At 37.8% G+C, this 24,551-nt stretch overlaps 1 protein-coding gene across 1 annotated transcript; it reads right to left on the reverse strand.

The window, feature by feature from the left end:
- Positions 1-5,919: 5,919 nt before the first annotated feature.
- LOC147617714 (uncharacterized) lies at positions 5,920-13,462 on the reverse strand. Its single transcript, XM_086775965.1, has 7 exons — positions 13,387-13,462; positions 10,837-13,236; positions 9,296-9,527; positions 7,828-8,514; positions 6,682-7,417; positions 6,482-6,551; positions 5,920-6,261 (listed from the first exon to the last, which is right to left on the reverse strand). Exons 2-7 carry the CDS (start codon positions 13,180-13,182, stop codon positions 6,172-6,174), a joined length of 4,161 nt encoding a protein of 1,386 aa, XP_086632091.1. The 5' UTR covers positions 13,183-13,236; positions 13,387-13,462; the 3' UTR covers positions 5,920-6,171.
- Positions 13,463-24,551: the final 11,089 nt, after the last annotated feature.

A 24,551-nucleotide genomic window follows, 5' to 3' on the forward strand; every position in this document is an offset into this window, starting at 1 on the left:
AGATCCTACATGCTACGTGAAAACTCTAGTCATTTAAGAGGTTACACAATTAGCTAGCTCTAACTACCTAAATACTCTACATTGGTAATATACTACCTTGGATCATACACATGACAAGCCACGGTCACCCAATTTGATGTTCTTCAAGTGTGGTCGAATTGTATCCATGCATGTCACAGGTTGCCAAAGCCGGTCCATCGCATTCGATTCACCAAATCCAACCCTTACGCGGGTCCAACGGTGGACATCTTGAAAGCATACCACTTCTCACCTGAGGAACCTTGACTCGAGAACCCAGTTCCGTGGAAGAAGTCATAACTACACTCTTGCTTCAGCTTCAGAAGTGCATCCAAGACAAAGCTCTCCTTTAAAGGCCCTTACCGGGCTGCAGAGTGACTGACCTCCGAAACCTAAAAATTAAATTGTTCAAATATCACAGTTTACTTATCTAGATTTTAATAACTCTTTTACACCAACATAGTTGCCAGATTAGCCTACCAGCTTTCTTCCACTAGTGGTCCCATCTCCTCTGCAATGTTGATGATCTCTTGTTCCCCAATGAAATGTGAGGAACCACCTTCTTGCACTAGTGTTGCCATTACAATTTCTTTGTCCACACACATTGTACCTTCCTTCCCCAGCATTGCGATCTACCCCTAGCACCTTGGACACCATTTTCCTTGTCCTATCACAGTTAGTGCCTTTGATGTGCCTGCATGTACATTATGTTAATGAAAGCCGATGTGTATCATTAATCTACTCATCGTCTCATTAGAGGGCATCATATAATAGATGTAGCAATTGCATGTAGCAACGCACATTGCTGGAAATGAGTAGTAATGGCAAAGGAGCTTTCTAGATGCATTGCTACACTCCTCTCCACTAGTTGGTGCCTTTAGCATGCTTCCAATAAAATATGATGTATTTGACACCCTGTGGTTCTTTAAATGTAGGCAAAGTTCATTCACACACTTCAAACTACCTAGGTAATGGCTTCTCTGACATATTCCAGGGAAGGCAATATTAGAGGTTTGTGGCTTTGACCACCAGTGGGGGGATCATACTTATGCTCCATGAAGTCCATTCCTGAGTGTGTTCCCATGGTTGGTGGGAACTCAAATGCAATATCACCATTATATTGCCTAGGAATCTCCACGGCCTTGATAACCTCTTTGACATTCAACAAAATCTTTGTTAATGTGTTTCCCTTCTTCATGCTCCAAAGGTATTCCAAAATGCTCTTATGATCTCCTCTTACAGTAGTGGATGAGCCTGATGCATCAGTTTTGCTGTTATCTTGAAAGGGGCTGCATAAATCTATCACATTCTTTTGAGTTGGAAGACATTTGGGCGGGCTGTCTAAGATTGCTATTGGTTGTGGGTTTGAGTTCAATGAAATATCAACTATTACCGAGAGTAATTGGATGAAAGAGATTCCTCAAGTATATAGAACTCCTCCCCCTCATGAATGATTAGAGGTTGCCTCGAGAGGGATATGCAACTCTTGGGACCCAATATTTACTATGGCTTGTAATCCATAGAATGAGTGGGGAGCTACTTGTTCCTGTAAAGACTTTGCACTCACGAGAACTCGTCCATTGTTGAAACTCGGATTCTTCTTAGAAGATGGAAATGTGATTGTACAACTCATTGTACACACCTTCATTGTACAACTCATTGTACACACCTTCATTGTGGGATTCTCACCTAGTGGAGCCAGATGGAACCCAATTGCATAGATATATAATCTCAAGTAAGACGAAGGAGAAACAATGCGGGATTACATTGCTAGAACCAATCATCTCCATATAAAATACAACACCCATAAAAGACTATTGTTTATTAAGCTATTTATGATCGATCTTAAGAGCAAGAGGCTTCACATCGTCTCTAGACATGATATCTTTTGATGAGTGTTATGCGCCTGTGCTGCCGCCGCCGTGAGGCAATAGACCTAGTGGATAATTTATAAGATAAGGATGTAGAAGTCATCCACCTTAACCAAGATATAGGGGATGCATCATCCAAAGCCTCGCCAACCAAGGGTGCCCAACCATCACTAAAACTAGTGTCCTATCTCTTGTTTCCTCCATCAAGGCATAGAGAGATCTCCCTTCACCCCTTTGGAAGGAGCATTCCGGTATGACAATGGACGAGCTATCACATCCACATAGGGAAGTTGCATTTATGGGTCAAAGGCAAGACCCAATGACATATGCTTCGACAAGGCTAAGGTAAGCTCTTGACTTAAATAGGTGTGTTCCCTCCATTAAGGTATAGAGATATCTCACTTCACCTCTTTGGCAAAGAAGCATTCCAATATGGCAATAGAGTGAGGACATCAGATGAGCTAGCATACCCATATAGTGAAGTTGCATTTGCGGCTCGAAGAGGCAAGACCTAATGACACATGCTTTGACAAGGCTAAGGTAAGATCTTGACAAGTGTGTTGAGCTTTGAGAATTAGACTTATATACAACTTAAGGTATGGGTGTTCACACTTGTCCATCGCCCATAACTTATTTTCTAGGATATTCTCTAGCTTTTTCTTCTCCTAGCTTCTAATACAACACATATGGCCTAGCACATGTCCTTGGGCATATCCTTGTTTCATCACAAGTATCTAATATCATAAATACACATAAAAATGAAGCTCTTTAAGTCAAAATTTGGTTTTGAGACCTTTTTTGGCATTGGAAACCTATTTAAAGTTAATGAAGGCCATTAATTTACCTTTTATAAGCATAATTAACCTTGCAGGGGCCCATCCATGAAGTCATTCATGAGTTTAATACCTTCTTTGCTAAGGCTTTGACTTCTTGCATCATTGACACTCCGATTGAGCTCCCCATGTTAACTAGCTAACCAAGGCTTATTCCTCTTTTGAACATCAACTTCATAGTATAAACACCTTTCTGAAACTTAGCTAAAAGTGTCAAAATTTAGCATAAAATTAAATATTTCCTAGAGTTCTTATTTGCAAGATATGCTACCTACTTTTCTCACAATTTTGTTATTCACAAAACAAATAGATTTTTGTTTTACTAGAGTTGCTATTTGTGTGACATAGCTAAGATTCACAAAACATTTAAATATTGATTCCTTAAAGTTATTGCTCTTCCTTTTCCATAGCAAAGGCAGTTCATCAGCTTTATCTCTTCTTTTGTAAGGCTTTGACTTCTTGTATCCTTGGCACGCCCTTTGATTGCTCCCCATGCTAACCAGCTAGCCAGAGCTCACTCCCCTTTTGAACATGACATTTGTAGTATACACACCTTTTTGAAACTTAAAAATGTCAAAATTTAGCATTAAAAATAAATATTTCCTAGAGTTATTATTTGTAAGAAATATTACCTACTTTTCTCACAATATTGTTATTCACAAAACAACTAGATTTTTGTTTATTAGAGTTGATGTTTGTGTGACATAGCTAAAATTCACAAATGTTTCTCAAAGTTATTTCTGTTTCTTTTCCATAGCTAAGGTAGTTGTTGGAGTTTATAAGCAAGAAGCTCTCATGCATGCTCAATAAACCCTCTCTATTATTTAACAAGTTGTCACATAGGAATCTTGCAACGTAGTACCAAAGTTACATTACACTCAAAGTATATTTTGTTCATATTTAAACTTACTTGCTTATTGTATTTATCCAAGAAATTCAGCCATGTGTTTAAATAAGAGAAATTTTAGGAGCACTTTTCTTTTGATGAGTTATTTATCTAAGAAATTCAGCCATGTTTAAATAAGAGAAATTTTTAGGAGCACTTTTGTTTTGATAATTTATTTAGATTGATTGCCTTGGAAGTGCTACAAACCTTGTGAATTACCATTTGGATCGATTACACAAGAAGTCAAGCAAAAGAAGAGAAAATAATTGCATAAGGCCTTGCATCATCTAGCATTAGATGGTTATGTCAAAGACTCAAGGTAAGGGTTTAAAGGTTTTTCCCACAATCAATTTATAATCATCATCTAGGTTATTTTATCATATAAGAGGCATTGATTGCATTTCTCTAGATTCATGTTTTACATTGGAGTACAATATTTGAAATGGGGCATGAGTAAGCATACGCTCCTTGTTACATAACTATATATAGCTTCAATGGTGTTTTTAATTCCATATTTTTTAAGAGGGTTTTTCATTGTAGGTTAGCGTGTCACATTTTAATCAACATGTTGCTACTACCATAACCTTCACATTAGATTTAGAACACTAAATGAATCATATTTAAGTAGAGTGCATGCACATAAGCTAAGATGTTCATATCCATAATAAGGCCTTGGAGTGTTTGTATGTTTATTGATCATAAGGAGACTTCATTAGTTTTCTACATAGAGCTTATTAAGATGCCCAACTATAGAGAGAAGGATATTAAAAATTTTCTTTTATATTTATCACATGAATCTACATCAACTGTTGGCATGTGGTCTTCCTTATTTATGCACCCCTCCTATCATTGGATTGAGTGGATTTTTGTTAAAAGAGAGAAGGATAGATTTTCAAAAAAATCATGAAAATCTAGATTTAGGGGAGTATGTTAAGGATTAAGTAGCTCTACATAAGCTAGTTTGTAAGGATACACTTGAGAAATTAAAGCAAGAGTTGGAGAAATTTACATAATCAATTATGAGAGATTTGTGGATCTAGGATTCCACTTTCTTGGTCTATAAAAAAGGATTTGTATACTCACTCTACAATTGGATGACATTTGTGTTTACTCTCACTCATCTCTTTTTTTCTTGTGCATGTGTACTAATTGTCTACTTGCCTACTTTGTGAGTATGTGTGGTCTTGGGTAGAGTAATTCTCCATGTCCACTTTGCTCTAGGCTAACCCACAACCGCACTCCTCGCAACCACTTCTCCCATGAAGTTGCAAAGATGGTGCACAAGGTTGCAAAGGTGGTGCAAAGACAAGGCTTTTCTACATGTGCTTGAATGCATATGCACACATGTGAACATACACACAACATGTCATGCACACGCGTGCATCTGTGCGCGCGCACACACACACACACACACACACACACACAAAGCTCTCTCGCTGGCTAATAGGTTTTAGCAAATCAAACTTCTTAACTTGTGTACTCCATGTACAAGTCAACCCACTTTGTCATGCATTTCATATTGTATGACACAATGGTGTTTCCAACTGGTAGGCAAGTTGTTTAGCACTCCAACTTCTTACTTTAGAGCAACTAGTTAGGTTTAGCCCTCCCAACTCATCAAATCTTCTTGTCTCTCAAAGAACCCTCCCTTTTAAAAATGCCACATTCTCTCTCTACCTTCATGAGAACTCATGCATAACCTAAAGTACCTCCCTACCCAAAACACGAATCTACACTACTTATATGCCCCCCCAACCCCACAACACACACACATCACTCTTATCCAACAAAAGATCCTAGGCCACCCTGCACTATATTCATCACTAATGCTAAGGAACCTTCCCATCCAAACAGGATATTGCAAACCTAACACCTCACATACACATCACCCATGCTCTCTTACTCAACTAGGTATATGCCATACACATGGCAGCATTTTCAAATCAACACCAATATGAAGGACATGGAGAGAGATCATCCACCTCCACATGGCTTCTATCCTTTTACTAAAAAATATAAAAGAAGATAAGGTCAAGAAATTGGCAAAAAAAAGGACCTTTGGAGATGGATGCTGCATTATATTACTAGGTATAGGAAATAAAAAATCAAACACCTTAACTACCTACAATGAAATATATATATACCAGATTTGGCATCCTTACATGATAAATGCCATTGAAACATCTAAAATTTTTTAGCATTAAAAAGTTTCTAGATGGAAAAAAAAACTACAAGGAGGAAAAAAAAGGGCTTTTGAGTAAGCAATATAGGAAACAAAGGTATTCAAATACCAAAGGCATGGATGGATTAATGAGTTAACCTAAGTGGAATTAGCATTAGCGTGTGATGAATGTACAAATTGAATGCCCCTGTGTAAGTGCCATCTTTAATACACTACACCACCTGTAAGTGCCATCTTTAGTACACTACACCACCTATAAAATAATGTGTATAAAATGTTTTTAAACCCCAAACTCCATGAATTTGAGCTACTTGGCATAAATGCAATGGCCTTGTTATTGGCCTCCTAATATATATTCACTTTTAAGGTAACACCAAGGTTTTAGCTCTTTGAGTTGGCATTTGCACATGGAACAAAGCTCAGCAAAGGGGTGATCTTCCTTTTCCTCCTCCTTGGTTTGTGCTGCTTCACCTGTGAACACAAAACAATTGCCAATGTAAACACAAAACATGGCAAGAGGGAAAAGTGGAGAAGTAATCAAAGCTCATTAACATGCAAAGAGCAAACCATTAAGGTTGGAAAATCCAATTGTGAGAGAGGTAGGGCAAAGTGCAACCCAACCATTAAGGTTCCATTGGTCTTATACTATGATGACCCATTGGTCAAAACACTAACAAATTGCAACACAAACCTTTGCTTCTTGTGTTGCTTTCTTTGAAGAGCCCTTCCAACACAGGTAACCAGTTCTAAATGCAGGAGTCCTTGGCAATCAAAAAACCAAACAAAAGTGAGATTAGAGGGAGAGCCATATCTAAAACATCTCAAGTTGCACATAATGGATACTGTCATGACCACAGCAACCTAAAGTTTCAAGTATATTGCACTACTTACATGTTATTCCGATCATAATCTAGCTCATGTTCATTAAATGACTGTGAGTAGGTGGAGTCAAAGCCAGCTGAGTCCCTCTCCACCCTTAATGAAGCATTAGGATTATCATACAACAAATCTTGGCTGTAATCATCCACACTCACATCATCACCTTCCTCTTCAACTAATCCATTTGCATGGAAGGCATTTGAAGGGTACCCAATATCTCTCTCAAAGTTAGGCTCGTTTATCCTCTGATCAAGTCTCCTATGAGGTATTATCTTAGCAGAGGCATGCTTTTGAAGATCTTGGGTGTAGTCTGATTTGCAAATAACCCAATCAGTAAAGCTTTCATCTGATGATGAGTCTCTAATCATGTGGTGACCTTTGGTATGAGGATAATTACCCATAAATCTATGGCTAATGGAGAAATTTGATGAATTATCATGCTTGGAATAGTACTTGGCCAGCATGAAACCTTGATTTCGATTCCAATTTGATCTAATCTTGGTCTTCTTCCTCCTATACTTCTTATGGCTGATTGATGGTTTCTCTGCTGCACCACCACAAGAACCATTCTTGCTTTTCAAGTCCTTCTCTCTGTGCTTAATGTCTTCTTGGGAAGATGCAAGGCTGAGCTTAACTTCAACTGGGCAACCCAATGCCATTTGGAACGCATTAGAGATGCTTGATTTAGCTCTCTCTGCTCTTAACTTGTCCTCCACCGATCGGAATTCCAGATGAGCAATTGCATAACCTTCGCAGAACACCAAGCCAAGGTCAGTAAACCAATCAATAGTGCTAATTGAAACGGCTCTTACTCAAACACAAGAACCAGTCAAAAATTAATCACCCCACTAATACAAAAACTACCGGAATCAGAGTGTGATTCATCATACTGGAGCTACCAATAATCAATTAGAAAATTAAGAGGTAAATTAGCAAACTAAGGGATTAATGATAAAATTAAGAGATTAATTATAAAATCAAGAGATCAATTAACACTGGCATATGAGAGTAATAATTTAAAAAAAATCAGGTACATGCTTTCTGAGACTGAAGTTAAGAGATTAATTAGAAAATAATGGATTAATTAGAAATTTAAGAGATTAGGAGATAAATTACCCCTGGTATATGAGTAATATTATACATTTCCCAAAAACATACCTTCAGAGACTGAAAGTGAGAGTAATTTTCCCTGCCCGCAAAATATTTGTCGGAGAGCACTCGAATTACTGCCTTCTAAAACCTTTTTCCAGATGCCATCCATGGTGATATCTTTGCCATTGATTCTGCTGTCACTCAGAGATTCACCACAGGAAAAATCTGGAATTATTGATGGAGATTGCATTAAACTCTCACTAGCCACACTGATGTCCTTTCGAGGCGGTGAAGGGTTAGGGTAGTAGCCCCCATAATTAGGCACTAATGACCCATCATGGGTTAAGCTAATCTTAGTGTTATAATGATGTAAATCAGTGTGTGTAGCAGATGGGTTCTCGGATTTCTCCATGCTTGATATCTGCAGTATGTGTTGCTGTTCTTCTTGGCATTGATCACCTCTACACCATGGCGGCTTGATAGTTGCAGTATTGATAGTATTGCTGCATGACAAATCCGCAGTTTCTTTCTCACTCGTGTCAAGAAGAGCCATGGGACTCTGCGTGACGCTGGTGCCCAATGAGGACGGTTGGATCGCAAGGTGGCGATGATGCAGAAGGGAATCTAACGGCGAGAATTGCAGTAGAGCTGCTGTCAACCAGGTGGCCTTGTTGTTGCAAGCCCTCAGTTGTTTCTCAGCTTCCGACAAGATCCTCAAAGCTTGCCTCAGCTTTTCCAGCTCCTGTTTGCTCACTGTCGATCCGACATAAGGTAAGAAAATGAGACATCAAACAAAAAGATTGATCAGCATGCCGCTCGTGTTTCATATCGAGAGACAAATGGTCCAATGGTCTCTCTCTCTCTCTCTCTCTCTCTCTCTCTCTCTCACACACACACACACACAGAATGTATGTGTGCATATCCAAATAATATTAAAAGCAATAAACAATACATTGTTCTAATTTATATGACACTTGTAAGCAGATCTAATACAAAAACTATCCCTTGTGTAGAATATATCTATTTTTTTTATAATGTAAATAGACCTAATTGAAATATATAACGTCTCTCTCTCTCTCTCTCTCGCATACATACATACATACATACATACATACATATATATATATATATATATGTGTGTGTGTGTGTGTGTGTGTGTGTGGGGTATATACACATATACACATATATATGTATGTATGTATGCACACACACACACACATATATATATATATATATTTGTCTATACATACATATATATATACATGTATGCATGCATGCATATACATACATGTATAGACAGATAGATGTATGTATGTTGTATTTGCCTTTTTATTTGTGCCTGTATGTGTTAAAAGAGAGAGAGAGAGAGAGAGAGAGAGAGAGAGAGAGAGAGAGCGCACATATAAAAAATACACATTTAAATTATGATGTTTTTTTTTAGAATATACAAGGAAAACATAAAGGTCTGTGAATTGCTGGGAATGAATTAATCATAATCGTGATTAAACAACGTGGTATGTTGGATTTATCTTACAGTGATGTCCGGAAAAGGGGAAACAGTTGCTTGTGTTTTCAGCAGGCATGTTGTTGTTGATGAAATTGCCAGCCAGGAGATCAGTAATAAGATTGGCCAGTTGGGACATGAGTGCTAAGGGCTCCACTCCTGATTCAATCAGCTCCCTTATGCACCTCACTGTGTTCACACTGTCCGCGGACAAAGCCAGCTCCAGCAGCTCAACCAGTTTCTCATCCGGAATAAGACCCACCTTTAAAATTAAGAACCAGAACCAAATGAGAGCTTTATCAACAGTACAGCATTCAGATTTTCAAAAAGCTAAACAAAAATCCAAAGCATTAGCAACGTTGCAGCTCAATATTTCTGGTTAGGAAAAGCTGATGCTTATGCTTTGGAGAGCGATTATGATCTGCCATAATTGCCGAATGCACCGCTGCAACAGCTAATGCTGGGTTGTGTGTGTGTGTGTGTGTGAGGAAGAGAGAGAGAGAGAGAGAGAGAGAGAGAGAGAGAGAGAGAAATCTGCAACTATTGCTGGGTTGTGTGTGTGACATGAGAGAGACTGTATGTGTGTGTGTGTGTGTGTGAGAGAGAGAGAGAGAGAGAGAGAGAGAGAAGCTGCAACTATTGCTGGGTTTTGTGTGTGTGTGCGAGAGAGAGAGAGAGAGAGAGAGAAGTTGCAACTAATGCTGGATTTTGTCTGTATGTGCGTGTGCGTGCGTGTGTGTGTGTGTGTGAGAGAGAGAGAGAGAGAGAAGTTGCAAGTTGCAACTAATGCTGGATTTTGTGTCTGTATGTGTGTGTGTGTGTGTGTGTGTGAGAGAGAGAGAGAGAGAGAGAGAGAGGCTACGGATAATTTAAATATTGAATTACAACGCTTTCTCTGCTCTTATAATAATAGCTCACTTTAGAGCCTGCAGCTTTTTGAGCCCTTTTCACCACGTCCATACACATGCAGCAACGTGGGGCAACTCATAATCATATTAGCATTAAATGCAATCAGCAAACTAGATTCTGTTTCGAGATGGGTTTGAAATTTGCAGTAAAAATACACTTAGCCTTGCAATGCAAGCTGCCTACAACGAATACGCAATCCTTTCATCACATAATCCGTTAACATTATATTCAATTAGCAGTAAATCCTTGTTTAGTGACAGTCTTACAATCCTACATAGATCACTTGATCCTAATGCAATTAGCAATAATCCTTGTTTACTGACAGTCTACAGACAGGAATGCAATTATAAGCCATGCAATGCAGTGCTTCCATCACTTAATCCACTTCATTAGCTTATATATATCAACGTACTCTTTACCTTACTTCAAGTACTTCATTAACTTCAATATTACACAAAATAAGTAATGCAATCCTTAATTAGACAATTCTTAATGCAATATTTACATCACCTTTTATAGACCTAATGTGAGCTACTGTATGTCCACCAACCCATATACACTTGAGCAACTCATCAAAGGGTGAACATATCAAGTAATAATTCAGCTCATAATAAACATCACTGGACTCGACAATCTCTTAATTAGAAGATTAATGCACATACCATTTCTCGAACCATAGCTGTAGTGATCTTTTGGTCCAGATTGGTGAGCTGATCAAGAGTAATTTCTGCGTCGCGCATCGAGCCATCTGATCTGGAAGTGATGAGCTGCAATGCATCCCACTCAATGTCAATCCTCTCTATCTCAGAAATTTTCTGCAGCCTGGAGAGGATATCAGCATCCTTGATCTTGAGAAAAGGGAACTTCTGACACCGCGACACCACCGTCCGGGGCATTTGTTCAGCATCTGTAGTGATAAGAATGAAAACAGCATACCAAGGAGGCTCTTCTAGAATGTTCAAGAAGAGATTCCATGCTTCCCTAGTAAGCATATGGCATTCATCAATGATGAAAACTTTGTATTTGCTATATTGTGGGCACATGGAGATGAGCCTTAAGAGAGATCTCATGCTGTCAATGCCATTGTTTCCTGCTGCATCAAACTCTTTGACATCGCAGGTTTTCCCCAGTGACAGGCTCTCACAATGCCTGCAGAACCCACAAGGCCTTGCCATTGCTCCTCTATCTTTTGATGAGCAATTCATTGATGCAGCGAAAATCCTTGCCGCTGATGTCTTACCTGTGCCTCTTGGCCCTTGGAAGAGATACACTGGTGCTATCTTGCCCCTCACCACTGCATTGGAGAGAGCCTGTGCCACCATCCCCTGGCCAACCATCTCCTCAAAAGACCTTGGCCTGTACTTCTGACTGAGACTCCGGTGCTTTTCACGGCTTTCTCCAGCAATGCTCTTCAGATGTCCATGGATTTCATCTCTGTCTTTCATTGGGTGATGAGGATGATGATGACCACCATCACTGTCATCGTCATTATTCATACCCCTCAATTTGGACTTTAAGACTTTCTTCCTTGTTGTTGTACCATGTAGCTGATTTCTCCTGTCTATGCCTCCATATCCACTAGCCTTTGTACTTCCACTTTGTCGATGAAAGTGTAATTCTCTTTGCATACTATCATCCATTTCTCTGCTACTGATGAGCTGCAGCTTCCCTCTAATAATGGGAGGGGGAGGCGCGCATGCGGGATAACAACGGCTACATAAGTGGTGATCATATGCCCCTGCATTCGTGAGCAGAGGAGCAGTTTCAGATCCACAATTACTTGATGTTGAAAACCTCTGCGATATTTCACTCTTGGTGAAAGGCCTCATTTGCGCAGTTTTCGGCCTTGCCATTGTACTCTTCTTGTTATGCCTTCTTGATGATCTCGAGACCAGAAATCCGCAGGCAAAGCTCCTCCCAGCCAGGTCCATGATGATTCTCTTCTTCCTATACTTTTGAGCCCCAGAAGACACATTATGCCAAGGCACACAGCCATAATGCCCCTTAACACTAAGGGCATCATTAATCTCCTCCTCATCATCAACCATATCTTCTTTAGAAGAGAAGCCGGATGGGTATTCATGCTTCTGCAAATGCTCATGGATTTTACTAGCTTTGCTCCTGAAATTAGTGTAGATGGGAGCCTTCATGCTGTAACCTGCGGCAGCGTCGGCTTGGCGAGGTTTCCTTGTGTAACTGGTTTGCAAATCTGATGAAAGAAGGGGCATGGTATCAGTAGATCTATCCATAGAGTGGGAAGAAACCATGTAAGGTTCACACTCCTTAATGCTGTTTATAGCCTGAGCTGCAGCCAGGTGAGGTCTTTCATGCAAATACTCTTGCAATGTGAGGAGAGAGAAAGCTCTTGGGGATTGGTGATTATAGCGGTTAGAAGTATGATTAGTCGCCATTGGAGAGGGATTAGCGGGAGCTTTCTTAGAATATAATGTGCCGAGCTTTCGCCTTGATCTCTTGCGGTCCATAATGGGCGTATTAACTCTTCTAATCACATGAGATTGTCTATTAATCTTCTTATTAATGCCATCTAACAGCTTCGTATCTGTCACAAAGCTACCCGGCCGTTTAGAATTATTGATGCTTTTTGCTTTTCTACTTCGTGGGGGTGATCTACTGAGCTCAAATGAGGTTTTCTGATTAGCATTTAATCTGTTCGGAAGCCTTCGTTCATGAAACATCGCTGATGCTAATGAGGGGTGATTAGCAGTCCCTCTCCTGCAGTTAGGGTTGGTAATGACACTCGGTTGCGGAAACCAACAGTGGTTAGCGTCCTGTGTGGGCGATTTATCAGCTGCGAGACGCGCATTAGTGAGCCGTTTAGAGGGCAGGCGCGGAGGTGAGAGGCAGACAGGAGAAGCTATGAATGCTGCAGGAGGAGTGGGCGCAGCATGAGGATGTGTATAATAGTTCTTAATTAATGCTGTGTGGTTCCTCACAGCTTGCCTTGCTTTTCTCCTGGCCCTTGGATTAATATAGTCATTGGCCTCCATGGAAGTAGCAGCTGATCAAGGCATCTTCACTGCACCTGCAACACCTGCTAAATTCTACACAAAAACAAACGCAGAAAAAGACACTTCATTAATCCCATTTAACCTCGTTACTCTCTCACCGCAAAATCAAAAAAGCTTGCCAGTTTAAATCGATTAATCTCCCATCGCTTAATCAGCATATTAGCATGCAGGCAATTCACCTACACAAAAATTAGAGCCGTTGCACGCCCAGATTCAGATCATTTTTTTTCCAGCAAAACTACAAGCTTTTTTTTGGGGGGGGGGGGGGGGGGTTGGCAGAAAAATCCAAGAATCAAACGAGGAAAATTAATTATACTGTAAAAGAGGTAGTAATGAGATTGTATTAGCCAAGCCCTAGTGATTAATCAGCTCACTTAATCATATTTAAGTGTGCTTTAATTAACCTCACTTCATGCCTACACCAACCCCACTATATGCATTCATCCGATCAAGACAACAGTCAGCCTCCATCTACAGTAATTTGTGCAAAAATAAATAAATAAAAATTAAAAAAGAGAGAGAAAGCCCACCATGGATGTTGCAATACCAGCAATGCACATAAGGCTATACTATTGCACATTTAATTTGAATTTCATGATTTTGCTTTAATTGTTTCCACATACCTGTCCACCATGATTTCTTTTCTGATCCCAAGGAATTCCAGTAAAAAGGAGGCATAGCTGATGAAAAAGATTACCTACAAGCTACAGTTGAAGCATAATTAACTGGATTAATAAAACTAATAATCAGCTGGCTTGATTAAATTAGTGAGCTAATCTCTACCTCTTAACTAGAAAATAATAGGTTTCTTGTCTAATCCCAAGAGGTTAAACAAAAAAAGGTGAAATGTTTCCTACAAGCTACTACTAAAAGATAATTGATTGGGTTAGTAAAAGCAATTAGTTAGTTGGTTGGGTTGATTAGATTAATGAGAATGGGGCTTAATCTCTATCTTCTTATAGGACACAATGATAGATTTTAATGCAATTTAATGATTTGTTTTTAACATGGCATGTAAGGTAGGTAAGCTAAAGTTTTTTTTTTTTAATTAAGGCATGGAATGGTTTTTTTTTAACTTCTTTTTGTTTTTGTTGGGTGTTAGCATGGCATGAAAAGTGGGTAACCTAAAGAAGCCAAAAGTAACCTAATGGGCTTTAGCCCAGCGGTTGCGGCTAAAGTCCAGCGGTTGCGCCGTTGTCTCTCTCAAAAGGGAGGTACAGGGTTCGAATCAACTCTTGTGGCATGTATTTCAGTACCCAAACTCGAGTCCCAAAAAAAAGGAAAAAATAAGAAAAAAAGGAAAAAAAAAGAAAAAAAAGGAGAAAAAAAAGAAGCCAAAAGTTAGTTCTAAAGTAGACGTCATATATTATGCTAGTACTAGTGCTCCAGTGCTTACATATCTAGTCACTAGTACTAGTTATTGTTTGTTTATCAAACATGATGCAATGCCACCAACAAGTACCATTTAGAAAACAAAAAAAAAATAAAAAGAATTTAGAAAATACTTCAAAAAAATCATTTATAATTCACCAACTCTAATTCTTACAACACTATTGAATTTAGGATTTGAGAGAGAGAGAGAGAGAGAGAGAGAAATCTTAGTGTGCCTACAAGAAAAGAGCAAAATGAAGAAAAAACCATGAATTTATTCGGAATTAGTTTTTAAAAAAAGGAAAAAAAACAAGATTTTATCAATGCTAGCAAGTAAGACCCACCTAATCACCAGAATAGTCTTAGTGTTAATCTTAATTTTCTTAAGAGATTACAAAATCAAGAAAGGAGAAGTTTTTAATGCAAAATGCTGGTAGACAAAGGTTTAATTATTGAAAAAAACAGATGAGGGGGGGTGGCCTTATAGGGCACACTTTTCAGCCAAGATTGAGCTCCCTAGGTAATTCTTTTAATCATTCTGCATACTGGCCTGACCTTTCAATAATAGATTATACTCCACTTTCTCGGAATTTTAGAACAACAGCAAGCAAGCCTAAGGTTGTTAGTCTAGGATTCTATATACCCTCCATCATGCACAAAGATTACGGCATGATTAATGATTCTATACCTTCCCTGCATCATGCACAAAGATTAAGATGTGATTAATGCTAAACAGGATCTTATCCACCCTGCATCCTGCTCGGCTATGATTAACGCTACCCTTTGATTAGCAGTTGTGATTAAGATAATCACCTGTTTAAACCGTCTGCTGATGCTCCCCAGGTGTTGAAACTGCAATTTGGGTTCCATCGACTGCAATTTGGGTTCCATCGTTCAATCATGCATCGCCCATGTAAGGCTTTTGCGCGTTGATTCAAAATTTAAGAGTTGATTAAGAGATTTTAAGAGCTTAAGACTCAATTTGACAATGGCGACAAATGGGTTTCTGTTTCTTAATTATGATTCATGAATCCTTGTTAGCAGAAGCTAGCACGTAATAATCATTTGATTAGCTCTGCTAGCCGCAGGCACCTTATTAACAGTGCACTGAATGCAGATTTGACAACTTGCTCCCCTCATTAAAAGATCTCGCAGCTTTTTCAGCATTAGAATTTAGCAAAGTGACAGCAAATTCCATTACTCCCATCTTGTCAACAATTAAATGTTAATATTATCATTAAAATTTAAAATAATAGGGGCCCTATAACAGAGTACAAATCCAAACAAGTTTACAACCATTTCTTGCTACTGGTAAACTTTGACTTTACTGCTTTTCCTCCAAGGCTGCCATTAAATATTACCCAATACTATATAATTATTGTTCCCCAAAAAATAATATTACCCTTATTTCCTCAATAAACAAACTACATAGTCCAAGTCTCCATAATATTATGGATTTGTGAGAGGTTTTCCCACCTTCCACTTATCACTCTCTTTTTGTATCGCCTCTAATCTTCTCCTCCCTTCCTCCTCTAGCCACGTGGGAGCCGTGTACAAAGGGGTAGACTGTGTACAGATTGAGGCACTACCGCAAAACGGCACGAAGCTGCAGAACTAGTTATTTTACAGAGCCTTACATCAATCCTTTTCACCACCAACAGAAGAGGAAATCGTAATTTCGAACAAGCATCTAATTATTAGTGGGCCAATTGATCAATTATAGAGCAAGAGCCTCGTTAGACACCCCCCAAGAAAAAAGAGAGAGCCTTGCATTGGCTAAATAAAAATGTGAGCATGTTGTTCAACAATATAGACTAGCCAAATAAACGAGGATGTTGTCTATCATATTGGTGATCCCTAAGTGTGCATGGATGTAGACTTAATGAAGATGAAAAACATCAGATGCTTCTCTTTACCAAATCATCATTTTCCATGCCGATATAAAAGGTCGATGTTTATTCCCAGGACACATGCCTAACACATTCTTTTATTTCTATTACACTTGACATTATAGCCTACTGTTTTGGTTCTAGAGTGTAGCCAAGCTTAGAAAAATGCCGCTACCTTAACTAAAGCATCCATGTGATGCTACATGATAACAATATCTAGTCATATAGTGATACCATCTTCCTCTAGAATAAAACACAAAACAAGTATCTCCCCTTTGTGATGAGAGCTCGCCATGTCCTTTAAGAATATCATGATTTTATAAGTACTGAAGGCCTCTAAGATTTGGAGCATCTACTGGCTCTAGGAAGGGATTGTGCATGCTTGACCTGGGACAACAGGAACATGGTCTTACTATTATGCTCGTGTCAAGTCAAGTCTATAGTTAATGTCTGTGACCTAAAGATAATTTTGATGGAGGTCTAGGAGATGCCTCACTAGCTTTGTCTCTCAAAGTGTTGCCTCAATATGACCTCTCTGTGAAAACAAAGCCCTAGTGAATACATGTCTAAACATTTTTGGTCCTCATATTGTTGCATGACCCATAAGAGGGGGCCAAATCCATCCTAGAAGAGACTATGAAATCTCCCTCAGATTTCATAGTAGGGTGTGTATTTGAACAAATAGTTCTCCTTGTCCTCCAACTCAGCAATGATGCATACTCTACATATGTGTTCCTCTCATGGGATGCCCTCTGCTCTACTAAACTCAACATAATAAGCTGATGTAAGGTAACCTTAGCTATAGCTAAATGCTAGCACCACTAGCATCATTTTGGTCCCTACTATAACCGTCTCTACTATCTACACCACATGCATTTGATTCTTCTTTACTCTGATTCTACTCTCTATGCCACATGATTTACTTGATTAGATGGCTACACATACCTAGAAAGTATGCACCTATACACACATGCACACCTACACATAAGCATGCACATATACGCTTGATTAGATGGCTACACACAATTAGAAAGTAAGCACCTATACACACATGCACACCTACACATAAGCATGCACATATACGCTTGATTAGATGGCTACACACAATTAGAAAGTAAGCACCTATACAAACATGCACACCTACGCATAAGCATGCACCTATACACACATGCACACCTACACATAAGCATGCACGTGTACACACACACATATGCATTGAGGAGTGGTAGGTGATGGGAGAGAGACAAAGGGGTGTGGTGGGCTAACCACATGGCATAACACCAGTGGGTGGGTTTTACATAAGCTTATCTAGCTTGCCTTCTCCTCCATATTAGTAGTATATGATATGGTAGATATATTATAAAGCTTCAAAATATATTACACATTCAACACAATCAGTGATACACTTTAAAAATACAAATTATGTAATATTATGTAAGCTATACATAATAATATGTCTTTTTAAATAGCAGTATATTATACAATGTAACTAACAAAATTATTTAAAAAAAGATGCTAATAAGAATATATTTTATGATAGTGAGCTATATTATTGACATTTTATTAAATATCCAATTATATTACTATTACATGCGTACATATTATAATTTAATTGAATTTTGTGTGTGTGTGTGTGTGTGTGTGTACATGCATGTGTGCACGTGTATGTGTGTGTGTGCACGCGCATGCATGTGTATGCTTATATATATAAATGTGAGTGTAAGTGTAGTGTACACATGTGCATGCACTTGTTAAGCAAAAGAAAAACTTTGTGAGAAAGTTTCACATGTTACTTTTTTGCACTTATTTGTATAACACAAAGATCCTTTTTCAAAGAGCATTTTTTTCTCCTTCCCAAGCCAAATATATTTGTAATTTGTTCAACTATTCGCATACCAAACTTTATACTCTTCTATTAATTCAATTATATGCCAAGATTTAAGTTACTTTTTTGTTAACTACTTAAGTTTTCACTAAGAGAAAATTTCCCTATTTGGTCCAATCAAATTACATATTAGGAGTTTTCACTGAGAAAAAATTAGGGTTCCCTATTTGGTCCACTTAAAAAGAATCCTTACATGGCATGACTACTTAGGCCCTGTTGAGAAAGCCCTTACATTTGTGAAAGTAATGATCCATGCTCAAATACAAAAAACAAGCATATTTGGATGCTAGTGAGAGCATGCATTTTTTTGGTATGATTATGTTTTCCTATTGGATTAATTAAGATCTATATGAAGCATAAGCAAGTTGAAAACAATATACAGTGGAATATCTTCGAGTTTTATAAACCAAAGATCTAATATTGAGGTAATTATGCACTCTATTTGTGGAATCCCCTCCATTCATATTAAAACTTGATGATGTGTTGTATGATGCATGATTGAGAGTAAGAAGATCCACAATTTTTGACTGTCATGATTTTACCATTTTAATGCATTCATGCATGGAGAAGAGTTACACCACTTTAAAAATATTGTTAAAATTTTTGTGCTTTGTTTTTAAAGATGTTGCTAGGGTTAAGATCATAAAGAAAAGAAAGAGGACAGAAGGTTGGGCAAGGGGGATAATTTACGCAAAGCATGCATCAAAAGGAATCACAATTTAAACATGCATTACTTTTCCTTACTATACCTTGTTAATTCCCTTAACTTTTCTTCATCAAACATATCTAGCAAGTGGACACATCCTGCCTTAATAACCTCAACCTAACCCTTTGGGACATATGGACATAGTAGCATATAAAAAACAAATGTGCTTTATTGGATAGTCGTATCCATTTGCACTACCATCTCATGAATATTTAGAAGACATGCTTAGGATGTAATGTGGAATGGGAAAGGGAGTTGCAACGCAAGTAAAATGAGTTGTATGAGCCCCAATTTTTTTTCTCAATAACCATTCACTTAGTGGTCATGTAGCAAATTGATATATTGCACCTAAATAATATGCTTCCCATGTCTTCAATTTCATAAAGGTTTTCCAATATGTTTTAGAGATTCCAAAGTATAGACTAGGCCATTACCAAACCCAACCAAAGGGGAACTAAAAATCCAAGTGAGGGGATGCATTACATGCCCAACCACCTTAGCGTGTACTTAAAGTGTATGGACTTCTTTTTCAAAGTTTATTTCAATAGCATCATGTATATGCTACTTCTGTGTTTCCTATTACACTTTGACTAAGACTCAAGTGACATCAATCATTAATTATTCCTAGAGTAGTTTTCCATGACATCAATACATGATGTGAGAGTCTACATAGATGACTCTCAAACTACATTAGTACATGTGAGAGTCTACCTAGATGACTCTCAAATTACATTAGTACATGTGAGAGTCTACATAGATGACTAAGACTCAAGTGGCATCAATCATTAGTTATTCCTAGAGTAGTTTTCCATGACATTAGTACATGTGAGAGTCTACATAGATGACTCTCAAACTACATTTAAAAATGCACAATAATTTCCTAGGTCATTTATCTAGAATCCCTTTGACAACATTAACAAAGGTTATCTTAAAGGTTCTTTCATGATTGAAGAACTTTTAAGAGAACTTTTTCTAATGCGATTAAAAACCTTTTAAAAAGGCATAATATTTGTGTTGACTACTTTTTGCAAAAAATAATAATGAAATGGTTGTGTTAATTTTAAGTGATCTTTAAAAGTGGCATGATTACAAATATACTTTATTTTTCCCTTTTCTCCCTTTGTACACACAAAACTGATATCCTCCAATTCTTTTCATGTTTCATCATTAATTAAGAGTGCAAACTTTAACCAAACTTCAAGAAAATGTATTAAGTATTTGACTATTATGAAATCAGGTGTAGAAACTCCAAAGCAAATAGCAATTAAGCATAATATGTATAAGTAACACCTTATTTTTAAAAAAATAAACTCATGCATCATCACAATGCAAAGTTTTTTAAAAGAGAGTCTATTTAGTGTTTTTAATGTGTTTTTCCATCTTTTTTGTGTTGTCACAAAACTAGTGAGTTAATTATTATGAACACTTAACATCTTTATTAAACTTTCTAGCTATACATACATGCACTATCTCCTATACACAATACTGGTACATACTAGGATAAAATGAGCAATAACTCTATGTGTGTGTTCACATGTGCTCATGTGTGTATGTGAGTGTGCACGTGTCCTCATCACAAGTGTGCATGTGTATGTATGTGTGTGTGTAAATGCACATAAATTACATGCATGTGCATGCATATGCGTGTGTTCACTTGTGCTCATGTGTGTTTGTGAGTGTGTGTGCATGTGTGCTCACATGTGTATGTGTGTGTGCATGTATGCGCGTGTGCCTGTGTGTATGTGTGTGTGTGTGTATAAATGCAAACAAATTGCATGCATGTGTGCTTGCACATGTGTGTGTGTGTGTAAATGCACATAAATTACATGCCTAGGTAGGTGCATGTGCATCTACCTTGTTACATGCACGATGAGATATCATCTTGAAAGATGGTAGGCACAAACACATTACCTAATTAGAGAGAGTGAAATATTTTCAAACTATTGTGTTTAGTTTCTAAATTGCATTATTTATTTTGAATAATTATTAAATTATCTCCTATTTTTAATAATTTCTCTAATAATGAATCAAACATAGCATTTGAAGAATCTGTATGATAAATATTTCTTTTTTTTTGTTGTAAATGTTTTATAAAATAGAAAAACCATTCATAAAAAATACAAATCTATAACTTAAATATTAAAGATAGTGACATATACATAACTTTCAAAAAACTTGCCCTAATATAGTGACATATATATTCAAAATGATTAGAAAATGAACCCAAATATAGCGACAGATATGATTAGCATGAACCTAGTCAATCTATATATAATGTCAAAAATTCAAAAATATGCACTTTTTTTTTGTTTCATAATATACTAGCAAATGCTAGCTAAAATAAGAATCTCATTTTTCCCTGTCTTGAAAATTTCCTTGAAAGATTGTTCACATGATTATCAAGAACTAAATGCATACATATTAAATTTTGAAACGCCACTTTGAGAAGATTTTTGGGCATGGGTTGGAAAAAAGGGTGTATATTGTGTTTTGAAAAAAATAGATCTATGTGTTTGAAAAAATGCTAAAGTTCAATAGACTTTTTCCTCCAAGCTAAGACCAAGGAGCACTTATGAGAAACATTGTCACCTTGTGTTTAATAAATTCAAAAAATTTTATCAAAAACATCTCAACATCAAATGTATATTTTGAAAAAAATGCTAAAGTTCAAAAGTCTTTTTCCTCCAAGCTAAGACCAAGGAGCACTTATGAGAAACACTGTCCCCTTTGTGTACAATAAATTCAAAAAATATTATCAAATACATCTCAACATCAAATATACACGTCATCTCAACATCAAATATACATGTGTTATCTTGTGTACGATGAATTTTTAAAAAGTGCCAAATATATGTCAATAGTAATGCAAAATAAACACAAAGTATAACATTTCAATAAATTCATTGACAAATGCAAAAAGAAAGCTGAGCACATGTCAAGATCTTAGTAGTATCTTCTTCTTATAAAAGAGGATACAATGTGGGGTATATACAAGAGAAAAATCTTTCACAACATAAAACTTTAAAGCTCAAATTGCACAATAATAATAGAGATAGAGAAGAACATTATATTCTTGATGTGATACGATAGATGGCTAAGCCCACACCTTTGTGCTCCTATGAAGGGATCTTTGATGGCTTATCTAGATGCTAATATTGAGGTTATATGCTAGTAGAAATTAGGGAGTAAACTCATAGTGATGATGGATGAACTATGTGGTGAAGGGGTTGGCCATGTATCTATATAGGCATGTATACATACGACAACCCATTGTCAGAGTTGGTGTCACTATCCAAGGTGTAGACTCGGCCCATTAAGATGGACTAGAAACTACTATATAGGTACCCCACCTCCTATAGCCCCATTTAAGCTCATCTTAGGCCTACTCCATGTGGATTGTTATGAGATAACGATCCATTGTAGCATGTAGCCTATATGGCAGTGTGCCATTTGAATCTAATCCAAGCCATCTCTAAACCATTTGGCTTTCTAGGCCACCATCTTGTATGAATACGGGGATGTTGGGTGCCCGGGGCTGCTCACTACTCATAATGGCGGTTATACAAACATGACCTAGTTGGTGCCTAGGATATACAATATGAGAGTGGAGCATTGATATCTAACACCCCCCCTCAATGTTCACTCGAAGGTGAATTACCTCTATGATGTGATGCCGAGTGATGAAGATACTGCTCCATATGGTTCTTGCTCTACTAAGAGTCTTTGTGAAGATGTTTACATAGTTTTCTATTGTCAGTCTTAACCTCCTCGAACATGATGAGCTAGCGTACAAAGTGATAATCAATTTCAATGTGTTTCATGTGAGCATGTGTAAGGTTCCCCCCTTCCAAAATAGGGGAAACACTTAAAATAGTCTACTAAGTCTTAGTTTGGAGAAAATTTCCCACTCGTCGTCGACACCTTGACCATGTAAAGATTCAAGGATACGATTTGTAGGTAAGACCTAGTCCTATCCCGCAGGGGGAGCGTGGTCTTCTAAAAGTCAAATTACCCATAGGATAATTGATCATAATTTGGGCAACCCTTCTAATCTTGATTCCTAGAGACAACACTTTTTTCCTCATCCATGCAAGGCACAGCCGCTGGCCTACTAGTCTCCTAGAAAAGAGTTGCTCGAGAACCTATTTATCTAGTGTAAGGCATAGCCACTGGCCTACTAGTCTCCTAGAAAAGGGTTGCTCAAGAACCTATTTATCTAGCGTAAGGCTTTCACTTAATATGTTGGAAAACTACTTGACTAATCGGGTCCACCCGTCCGTAAGATGGTGCCGTCGGGGCATTCCATCCTCCCACTTTCCACCCTACTTGACTAATCGAGTCCACCCGTCCGTAAGATGGTGCCATCGGGGCATTCCATCCTCCCACTTTCCACCCTACTCACACGTCAATATTTGTTTTCTAATTAATCCTACCACACTGTTTGACATAAATAAACATGTTCCTTAATTAAGGCCCTTTCACAAGGTTCGTAAAACAGTCTCTTTCCTCAATACAATGATGCCAAAGACAAGATTTAAAAAAAAGTTTATATAAGAATCAATTCCATACAAGCCAAACTTGCTCTCTTATTATTTTCCTTTATACTGTCAATGATCTAGAATTCGGCCTTCCAGCCTCTAGATGCTGGGCAAAACCCTACATGACCATACACCTCATCGTCGGCCACCACTGGTGAGGACTCAAGCCAGCCTGTCGCCCCCTCATACTTCGTCGCTCGATCCACCCGCTCCTCGAGAGGGATGTCTATGCATTAGGGTGGGCTAATTCAACGCACTAGCCTGGGCCCTCAGAACTAGGCAGCATCACAATTACTCGCCTCAATTGGCAAACCTCATTCTCCCAATGGTACGAGGGATATCATGGGCGGACTCCGGGCCTTACTAACGTCTCTGCCGTCTTGCTACACAAGCACAAGAATGGGGCAGCGTCAAGGCAAGGATAAGTTGTACCTGTACCTTAATTTAACCAAGATAACAATCCATTTACTCAGCAAAACCATAGAACTAGAATCCATGTTACCTTCTTAAGAAAACAATCCTTTTCACAAAGATTTTAGCATTTCAACTTGAGATTGCGAGATAAGACATTCTTTATTAAGGCATATGCTGTCGTTTAAAAGAATATAAACTTTAACTAGTAAATCAATCAAATAGATCACTATTAACAATTAATAGAGAAGCCGGGGCCATACCGCAACCCCTAAGAATGATATATAATTGAAAAACAAAATATATATATAATTGAAAAATAAAAAAAATATATATCTTATAGAAATTTATCGTTTATCGTTATCTTTGCTCGTTAATAAGAGTTTCAATGAGAATAGAGAGTCTTCTAATACCTTCTCTTACGATTGAAATCATCCGATCATCCCCAAGATTTATCTCCTCTTACTCGTACTCTGACTTTTCTCTCTTTCGAAAGTCTATGGTAAAATAGCCTTCTCTTGTAGGGCTACGGCATACTATTCTTTTTT

Source organism: Cibotium barometz, chromosome 36 (genome assembly GCF_041138505.1).
Source record: "Cibotium barometz isolate CiBa-2024 chromosome 36, ASM4113850v1, whole genome shotgun sequence".
Classification (NCBI taxonomy): Eukaryota; Viridiplantae; Streptophyta; class Polypodiopsida; order Cyatheales; family Cibotiaceae; genus Cibotium; species Cibotium barometz.